This window comes from Schistocerca nitens, chromosome 10 (genome assembly GCF_023898315.1).
Source record: "Schistocerca nitens isolate TAMUIC-IGC-003100 chromosome 10, iqSchNite1.1, whole genome shotgun sequence".
Taxonomy (NCBI): Eukaryota; Metazoa; Arthropoda; class Insecta; order Orthoptera; family Acrididae; genus Schistocerca; species Schistocerca nitens.
In genome coordinates, this window is record NC_064623.1 from 1,689,239 (window position 1) to 1,699,892 (window position 10,654).

Below are 10,654 nucleotides of genomic sequence, written 5' to 3' on the forward strand. Positions count from 1 at the left end.
GCCAGAAAACAGAAACTGGCAGTGATAGGTGACAAAGTCCGTGCAGTTTTGTCCAGTGCGATAGACGAGGACTGAAAAACTCTGAGTAGCACTTATATACCGTATATTCAAAACTTAAAAAAAAATAACACAAGTACACCTTTAAGTATTGGTCCTTTCAAGTGGTGCAAATTGCAGTGCATACATTCACAACAACTTTTGAAATGATTGTTGTTGTTGTTGTGGTCTTCAGTCCTGAGACTGGTTTGATGCAGCTCTCCATGCTACTCTATCCTGTGCAAGCTTCTTCATCTCCCAGTACCTACTGCAACCTACATCCTTCTGAATCTGCTTAGTGTATTCATCTCTTGGTCTCCCTCTACGATTTTTACCCTCCACGCTGCCCTCCAATGCTAAATTTGTGATCCCTTGATGCCTCAAAACATGTCCTACCAACCGATCCCTTCTTCTAGTCAAGTTGTGCCACAAACTTCTCTTCTCCCCAATCCTATTCAATACCTCCTCATTAGTTACGTGATCTACCCACCTTATCTTCAGCATTCTTCTGTAGCACCACATTTCGAAAGCTTCTATTCTCTTCTTGTCCAAACTGGTTATCGTCCATGTTTCACTTCCATACATGGCTACACTCCATACAAATACTTTCAGAAACGACTTCCTGACACTTAAATCTATACTCGATGTTAACAAATTTCTCTTCTTCAGAAACGCTTTCCTTGCCATTGCCAGTCTACATTTTATATCCTCTCTACTTCGACCATCATCAGTTATTTTACTCCCTAAATAGCAAAACTCCTTTACTACTTTAAGTGTCTCATTTCCTAATCTAATCCCCTCAGCATCACCCGATTTAATTTGACTACATTCCATTATCCTCGTTTTGCTTTTGTTGATGTTCATCTTATATCCTCCTTTCAAGACACTGTCCATTCCGTTCAACTGCTCTTCCAAGTCCTTTGCTGTCTCTGACAGAATTACAATGTCATCGGCGAACCTCAAAGTTTTTACTTCTTCTCCATGAATTTTAATACCTACTCCGAATTTTTCTTTTGTTTCCTTTACTGCTTGCTCAATATACAGATTGAATAACATCGGGGAGAGGCTACAACCCTGTCTCACTCCTTTCCCGACCACTGCTTCCCTTTCATGCCCCTCCACTCTTATAACTGCCATCTGGTTTCTGTACAAATTGTAAATAGCCTTTTGCTCCCTGTATTTTACCCCTGCTACCTTCAGAATTTGAAAGAGAGTATTCCAGTTAACGTTGTCAAAAGCTTTCTCTAAGTCTACAAATGCTAGAAACGTAGGTTTGCCTTTTCTTAATCTTTCTTCTAAGATAAGTCGTAAGGTTAGTATTGCCTCACGTGTTCCAACATTTCTACGGAATCCAAACTGATCTTCCCCGAGGTCCGCTTCTACCAGTTTTTCCATTCGTCTGTAAAGAATTCGCGTTAGTATTTTGCAGCTGTGACTTATTAAACTGATAGTTCGGTAATTTTCACATCTGTCAACACCTGCTTTCTTTGGGATTGGAATTATTATATTCTTCTTGAAGTCTGTGGGTATTTCGCCAGTCTCATACATCTTGGCTCTCCCAAGGCCATCAGTAGTTCTAATGTAATGTTGTCTACTCCCGGGGCCTTGTTTCGACTCAGGTCTTTCAGTGCTCTGTCAAACTCTTCACGCAGTATCTTATCTCCCATTTCATCTTCATCTACATCCTCTTCCACTTCCATAATACTGTCCTCAAGTACATCGCCCTTGTATAAACCCTCTATATACTCCTTCCACCTTTCTGCCTTCCCTTCTTTGCTTAGAACTGGGTTGCCATCTGAGCTCTTGATATTCTTACAAGTGGTTCTCTTCTCTCCAAAGGTCTCTTTAATTTTCCTGTAGGCAGTATCTATCTTACCCCTAGTGAGACAAGCCTCTACATCCTTACATTTGTCCTCTAGCCATCCCTGCTTAGCCATTTTGCACTTTCTGTCGATCTCATTTTTGAGACGTTTGTATTCCCTTTGGCCTGCTTCATTTACTGCATTTTTATATTTTCTCCTTTCATCAATTAATTTCAATATTTCTTCTGTTACCCAAGGATTTCTATTAGCCCTCGTCTTTTTACCTACTTGATCCTCTGCTGCCTTCACTACTTCATCCCTCAGAGCTACCCATTCTTCTTCTACTGTATTTCTTTCCCCCATTCCTGTCAATTGTTCCCTTATGCTCTCCCTGAAACTCTCTACAACCTCTGGTTCTTTCAGTTTATCCAGGTCCCATCTCCTTAAATTCCCACCTTTTTGCAGTTTCTTCAGTTTCAATCTGCAGTTCATAACCAATAGATTGTGGTCAGAATCCACATCTGCCCCTGGAAATGTCTTACAATTTAAAACCTGGTTCCTAAATCTCTGTCTTACCATTATATAATCTATCTGATACCTATTAGTATCTCCAGGATTCTTCCAGGTATACAACCTTCTTTTATGATTCTTGAACCAAGTGTTAGCTATGATTACGTTATGCTCTGTGCAAAATTCTACAAGGCGGCTTCCTCTTTCATTTCTTCCCCCCAATCCATATTCACCTACTATGTTTCCTTCTCTCCCTTTTCCTACTGTTGAATTCCAGTCACCCATGACTATTAAATTTTCATCTCCCTTCACTACCTGAATAATTTCTTTTATCTCGTCATACATTTCATCAATTTCTTCATCATCTGCAGAGCTAGTTGGCATATAAACTTGTACTACTGTAGTAGGCATGGGCTTTGTGTCTATCTTGGCCACAATAATGCGTTCACTATGCTGTTTGTAGTAGCTAACCCGCACTCCTATTTTTTTATTCATTATTAAACCTACTCCTGCATTACCCCTATTTGATTTTGTATTTATAACCCTGTAATCACCTGACCAAAAGTCTTGTTCCTCCTGCCACCGAACTTCACTAATTCCCACTATATCTAACTTTAACCTATCCATTTCCCTTTTTAAATTTTCTAACCTACCTGCCCGATTAAGGGCATTGAAATGATAGGCTGTGCTATTTTGTGGCTAAAAGCCAGACTCTTAAAAGATTCCCCATTCGCCAGGAAACGCAATGTTACAACCAGCCTGCAACATAACAGGGCGTTTACCGGTATTTCATCAGTGATCTAATCCGGTATGATCACAAAACGTATAAACATATGATTTAATTCTTAGTTTCGAGAATGTGATGTAGCCTCGCTCATTACTGTGTCACACTTGCTAAATCTGTCTTCTACCATAAATAGCAGCTTCTCGAAACAGGCCATATCCGTCCTCACGAAGTCCTGAAATTCCTGCGGAATATAATCCCCTACCATCATTCCTTCTTTTCAGCCAGGGTTGAACTCGACAACATCTGGCTTTTCATTTTCGTTGTCGTCGGCGCCGTCGCACCCTAATAAGATGATTTACTACCACTACCACTACCGGAGCAATACCTCCAAAAACAAGTGGTTCCTCCATGTGCAAACTGGTGTATAAATGTAAATTTATATATACTTTACACCTGTGTAACCAAGTGTCGTAATATAAAACTAAATGTTGATTCTGTAATTCAGAACAGTAGTAACCTACATAAGAGAATAACAATCGCTTCATAAATAATCATAAAAACAATTTCTTATTAAATAGGAACCTCGAGCTCACATAAATATTTTGAACGAATGACGTTCCAATATGTCACACGACACCCTGTTTGCATTTCACACGTTATTGTCATCTACTGCACATGTGTGCCAGGTATATCCCGTGTAGATGGCGTAATAGGTGTACGTGAACCAGTACGTAGTTACAGATATGCCTGTTTGGGGCACTGGTGCATAGGTGGACGGATTAGGCACATCATGTAATAGGGGCTTTAGACGACAGCGTGTAGGCCTACATTGTACTGGTGCTTCTCTTTCGTTGCTGTCTCTGTCCCCCATTTCCACAGCGGGGTGGTAACTGGAAAGCTTTCAGCCTACAGGCAGGTTTGCTCTAATAGGTTTCATATCTTTTCACTGTGTGAATGATAACAGGGACATTATGCCCTATGTAATTTGTGATATACAAGAACATAAAAATACACCACTAGCTACTCCACATGTTTTGACAACTGGAACCATATGTTGACAAACAAAAATGGCTTTGTGGTCTAACCGTCCTCTCTGCACATTCGTTTCAGGCCGCCCAAGAAGGTGGAGGCGACCACACCACCGACACCACCAGCTGCACGGCCATCACCAACTCGCCGCCGACGGGGGCGCGCCAAGTACCGCCGGCGCAAGTGAGTGGCGGGTGGCGGCAGGATCGGGCTCGCACCTGGAGGCAGCGAGTAGGTGACCCGCAGCTCATCGGAGTCACTACTCCGGTGCTGACGCTCTACTCGAGAGGCGTTCCGTGGGAGTGCTCTGCGGGACACCTCCTACGTGACCGCTCACATTGTCGTGCCTGTCTGTCGACTCTGCCTCGTGCAATTCGATAAATCTGTATAGGCACATAATGTAAAATTAAGTTTGTTGTTTTGTGTCATTTGTATCAATTTTCTTGATGTACGGCTGACCTTAATGCTTTATTTTGTACTAGTTTACTTTAAATTTGTGGAAGACTGTGTATTTATTTGAGCATCTGTAAGTGGTCTGTAGTTAATTTCTGTGTGAATGCACCAGTTGGTGACAGTTTGCAGTAGCGTGTATCTTAGATGATTCTCGAATTCTCACGTTTACAAAATGTGCCCCTTTGATGATATATACTTTTGTTGTAAGTGACAGAATATGGGGAAGAGTGACTGAAGTGAAATAAAGGAGGGGGAAGTGAGGCAATATTTGCAGGCATACTCGAGCATTTGGCTTCACTAACTGCATTAGTATCAGTCATTAACTATCGTTGGCAGAGTGTACCGGTGGTTTGGGTTTTGTCAGTGACTTCATTAGTTTTTTAAAAGTTGAGATCTCATTTTTGAGTAACTAACAGTTTTGTGTGGCTTCTCTGTGCAGTCCTGCATTCCATCTTCACATATCAATTTAGCTACCATATTTAGTCCACTGTGAAATTATTGTTGCCACAGAATTGACAGTTATTTGTGAACTTGGAACAAACGGAAATGGAATGCTATGTTTAATCATTCCTTTCTGTTCAAACAGAGAGAGTGAGGTGTCACAGTGTTTACGCACCCCCCACCCCCCATTTTTTTGGGGGGGGGGGGGAGGGGGGAGCGTGCAGTCTGCTGGGTTTCATATGGTTCCCTATAATCACTCGAGACAGATGTCTGGCCAATCTCCCCCCCCCCCCCCCCCCCTCCACAAATCTATCTGAATGTGGGTCCCGCATCTACTGACCTCACCTTGAGGAGGAGGATGCTAAATTCTCACTGTCCCACATGTGCCCTTAACTCATGGTTATACCTGGCAGATGCTGCCAGCATAAAAAGTTCTCATATTTGTCAATCGTAGCTGTGTAGCAACTTGAAAGATAAAGATGTATACGAACATGTATTGGTATGACTGTACAGAGACTTACCCTGTGCCCAACCCAGACAGTACTCACATAGTAACTACAAGCTTCTGGTAAGTAGCCAACTGAGAGTTACTCTGTTAGTAAATTAAGCTCTATAGTCATTACCGCCTTAGCTTACACCACCATTTTAAATGTTGTATTATCGGCAGTTTCATTACTTTGCATTCTGTAATAAATGCTGTAGTTGTGCGCACTCAGACAATAGCAAAATTACATGTATGTTTAATAACTGACTTTAGTCTAATTACAACAGGAAATAAGGCATTTGTGAAAAGAGAGAGATCTGTCAAGTCCTAGAACAATATTAGATGTGTTACCTGCGTGTGTAAATGCAGTTTTTTAGTTACAGATCACACAAGCCAAGAATTTAGAAAATCTCACAGACACACAGTACTAAAATGTTTGATACAGTTTGAAGCTCTGATAATGTTAGTTTTGAGCAACTCATTCAGAACATCACATGTTAGCGGTGTATTAATTTATATTTGTTAGTACTCAAATCCCTGTTGTTACTGGAAGCGGCTGAGCTGGATATTATATAAAAGCAATTAGTTTAAGATTTAAGAGTATTTAACATCATTCCAGTGTTGTAGAGCTAAATTTCATGCTGCTGATTGTTTATTTTTATTGTCTGTTGATTGTAAAATAAAGAATTTTATAACAGTATATTGAACTCAACAACAAAGTTAAGAATGTGATTTCTCCATAAAACCAGAGCCTGTTGTCATAGCAGAACTTCTTGGCTATTCAAAATTTGTGTTTCATGTGGTTGTTAAAAAATCTTAAGGCTAGGGTTTAGAAACTTGTGAGAAAGATCATCTCGTTTCCCCTCATACATGCTGTAACATCAGTATCTACAGAGTGTTTCAAAAATGACCGGTATATTTGAAACGGCAATAAAAACTAAACGAGCAGCGATAGAAATACACCGTTTGTTGCAATATGCTTGGGACAACAGTACATTTTCAGGCGGACAAACTTTCGAAATTACAGTAGTTACACTTTTCAACAACAGATGGCGCTGCGGTCTGGGGAACTCTATAGTACGATATTTTCCGCATATCCACCATGCGTAGCAATAATATGGCGTAGTCTCTGAATGAAATTACCCGAAACCTTTGACAACGTGTCTGGTGGAATGGCTTCACATGCAGATGAGATGTACTGCTTCAGCTGTTCAATTGTTTCTGGATTCTGGCGGTACACCTGGTCTTTCAAATGTCCCCACAGAAAGAAGTCACAGGGGTTCATGTCCGGCGAATAGGGAGGCCAATCCACGCCGCCTCCTGTATGTTTCGGATAGCCCAAAGCAATCACATGATCATCGAAATATTCATTCAGGAAATTAAAGACGTTGGCCGTGTGATGTGGCCGGGCACCATCTTGCATAAACCACGAGGTGTTCGCAGTGTCGTCTAAGGCAGTTTGTACCGCCACAAATTCACGAAGAATGTCCAGATAGCGTGATGCAGTAATCGTTTCGGATCTGAAAAATGGGCCAATGATTCCTTTGGAAGAAATGGCGGCCCAGACCAGTACTTTTTGAGGATGCAGGGACGATGGGACTGCAACATGGGACTTTTCGGTTCCCCATATGTGCCAGTTTTGTTTATTGACGAAGCCGTCCAGGTAAAAATAAGCTTCGTCAGTAAACCAAATGCTGCCCACATGCATATCGCCGTCATCAATCCTGTGCACTATATCGTTAGCGAATGTCTCTCGTGCAGCTATGGTAGCGGCGCTGAGGGGTTGCCGCGTTTGAATTTTGTATGGATAGAGGTATAAACTCTGGCGCATGAGACGATACGTGGACGTTGGCGTCATTTGGACCGCAGCTGCAACACGGCGAACGGAAACCCGAGGCCGCTGTTGGATCACCTGCTGCACTAGCTGCGCGTTGCCCTCTGTGGTTGCCGTACACGGTCGCCCTACCTTTCCAGCACGTTCATCCGTCATGTTCCCAGTCCGTTGAAATTTTTCAAACAGATCCTTTATTGTATCGCTTTTCGGTCCTTTAGTTACATTAAACCTCCGTTGAAAACTTCGTCTTGTTGCAACAACACTGTGTTCTAGGCGGTGGAATTCCAGCACCAGAAAAATCCTCTGTTCTAAGGAATAAACCATGTTGTCTACAGCACACTTGCACGTTGTGAACAGCACACGCTTACAGCAGAAAGACGACGTACAGAATGGCGCACCCACAGACTGCGTTGTCTTCTATATCTTTCACATCACTTGCAGCGCCATCTGTTGTTGAAAATTGTAACTACTGTAATTTCGAAAGTTTGTCCGCCTGAAAATGTACTGTTGTCCCAAGCATATTGCAACAAACGGTGTATTTCTATCGCTGCTCATTTAGTTTTTATTGCCGTTTCAAATATACCGGTCATTTTTGAAACACCCTGTAAACAGTGAAAGTTAATATATTTCAAAAGCATCTACATTAGTTGCTGCTAATTGTGCCAGTGATGTGGGAAATATTTTATTGAGGAAAAAAAACTCAAGACAGTGTGACATTATTTCTTCCTTTTTTTTATCTCCATGTTTTCTGCCAGAACACAGGACCATTCTGTGTACAGTTTCTTTTTAAGACGGAAGCAACAGTATTACTGTGTATCCACAACATTAGGATAAAGAATGAAACCTTGACGAAGACAAGAAAATATCAAGAGTGAAGTTACTTGGAAGATTTCTTTTTCATTTTTGAGGGTGTACATGAAAATTCAAAACAAATAAACAGCTATATCTGTTTAATGGATAGCAATATTACAGAGACTGTAATTGAAGTCCAAAATTTTGACTGCCACTCAAACACAGCGAATCGATGACTGGTGCGTTTGCCACAGCCGTGTAAGAAAAAACATTTTCTGTGCATTTTATATTTAACAATGAGAGCAACCTTCCGAATCAGTGGCAAGGTTAACTGGCACTTCATTCGAATGCGGGATACAGGAACGTCTTCGTGCGTAGTTGAACACGAGCAGCCTACCAGAAGTTGTGTGTTCTGTAAAATGTGGTCACAAAAATTTTCTTTATTGAGCTAAGTGATAGAAAAAATATTTATTGGAACCTGATACCACAGCTCATCAAGGATTCCAAGGATTGCATCTGTCAACAAGATGGAACACCACCACTTTGGGTTATAGAGGTTCCCAGATTTTAAAACAAAGTCTTTCAAACAGTCAGACCGGTAATATTGGACACAACGATGCTGTGTTGTCTCGACCACCCAGATCTACGGATGTCATTCCCTCGGATTTATACGGGTTACATGTGAAAGGCCTTGCATATGTGCCTCCTTTGCCACAAACAGTACCACAACTCAAAATATGCTGTCCTTAACACCATTTAACTTCAGAACATATGGTATGAATGGATTATAGCTTCAGTGCTTCTTTGTGAATGACGAAGGTCATATAGAACACTTATAAAACACGTGAAGAGAAATCTTTATCTTTGTTTTACTTTCTCTGTATTTCTTATCAGTGTATCACTATTTGATATATAGTTATAGCTGTCTTTAATTGCTGCACCAATTTTGAACTGTCCTGTATATTATGATCCTGTGATAGCTAAATGTTTATGAGAAATCTTTATCTTTGTTTTACTTTCTCTGTATTTCTTATCAGTGTATCACTATTTGATATATAGTTATAGCTGTCTTTAATTGCTGCACCAATTTTGAACTGTCCTGTATATTATGATCCTGTGATAGCTAAACGTTTATGCGATTAATTTTAATTGTCCAAGAGTCTTAGCAAATGTGGAATGTACTGTAATTTTCTGGTTCTAAATGGTGAGTAAGTATATATTTCATATTAAATGTAGCAGTTAAACTTGGAATCTCAGAAACAATTTGGCACATCATATTACACTGCGTGTTTACATACCCGCCAATTGTTCTTCTTGGTGGTCTCCTCCTTCCCGAAGTTCATTCGTCAGTTGCATAGTGAGTTTTAAAATAATGGTACACTACACTGTCAAGGTCAATTTTTATGTTTTTATACATTTATCACAATGCCAGTTTCAATGATCGTCAGCTATATCGGATATTCATTTTAACTGAAGACATTAAAATATATCAGAAACTACACGTAGGATAAAAAAACGTTATAATTTCAATTATCAAACAGTGGAAAATTCTGGATGGAATATAACAATATTATGAGAAGGAAAGTTACTACTCGCCCTATAGTGAAGATGCTAACTTGCATATAGGCACAACAGAAATATTTTCACACTTAAAGCTTGTGGCCGACGGCTTTTGTCAACAATAGATGTGCGCGCAACTTACGCAAACGACTGCAGCCCCGGGCAACTGAAACCACACTGCAAGCAGCAGTACCAGTGCATGATGGGAGTGGCCACGGGGTGGGAGAAAGGGGGAGGAGGCTGGGGCAGGGAGGGTGAGGTATAGTGTGGTGGAAATGGCGGACAATGAAGTGCTGCAGGTTGGGTGGTGGGCAGGGAAGTGATGGGGGGGGGGGGGAGTAGTGCAAAGAAAGGGAGAGACATAAGAAAAGACTGGGTGTGGTGGTGGAAGGACGACTGTGTAGTTCTCGAATGGGAGCAGGGAAGGGGCTGGAGGGGTGAGGACAGAGACTTACGAAGGTTGAGGCCAAGACGGTTACGGCAATGTAGGATATATTGCAGGGAAAGTTCCCACCTGTGCAATTCGGAAAAGCTGGAGTTGGTGGGAAGGATCCGTATGGCACAGGCTGTGATGCAGTGATTGGAATGAAGGATATCGTGTTTGGCAGCATGTTCAGCAACAGGGTGGTCCACTCGTTTCTCGGCCACAGTTTGTCGGCGGCCATTCGTGCAGACAGACAGCTTGTCGGTTGTCATCCCTACATAGAATGCAGCACTGTGGTTGCAGTTAGCTTGTAGACCACATGACTGGTTTCACAGGTAGGATAGGTGACATTAGCGAACGGACTGGAGTAGTTGGTGGTGGGAGGATGTGTGTAATAGGTCTTGCTGCATGTAGGTCTATTACAGGGGTACGACCCACGAGGTAAGGGATTGGGAGCAGGGGTTGTATAAGGATGGGCGAGTATATTGTGTTGGTGCAGTGGACATCAGAATAACACTGTGGGAGGGGTGGGCAGGACAATCCTCGTGTCAGGGCACGATGA

At 41.6% G+C, this 10,654-nt stretch overlaps 1 protein-coding gene across 2 annotated transcripts in view; it reads left to right on the plus strand.

Annotated features, from left to right (window-relative positions):
- LOC126210143 (ubiquitin carboxyl-terminal hydrolase calypso) overlaps positions 1-6,179 on the plus strand; it is a 154,922-nt gene extending 148,743 nt beyond the window's left edge. Inside the window, exon 13 of one of the 2 annotated variants that reach the window (XM_049939293.1) lies at positions 4,186-6,179. In XM_049939293.1, the coding sequence (XP_049795250.1) occupies positions 4,186-4,485 (300 nt within the window). In that variant the 3' untranslated portion in view covers positions 4,486-6,179. The remainder of the gene's footprint in view (positions 1-4,185) is intronic. The other variant, XM_049939294.1, reaches the window with a different exon arrangement.
- Positions 6,180-10,654: the final 4,475 nt, after the last annotated feature.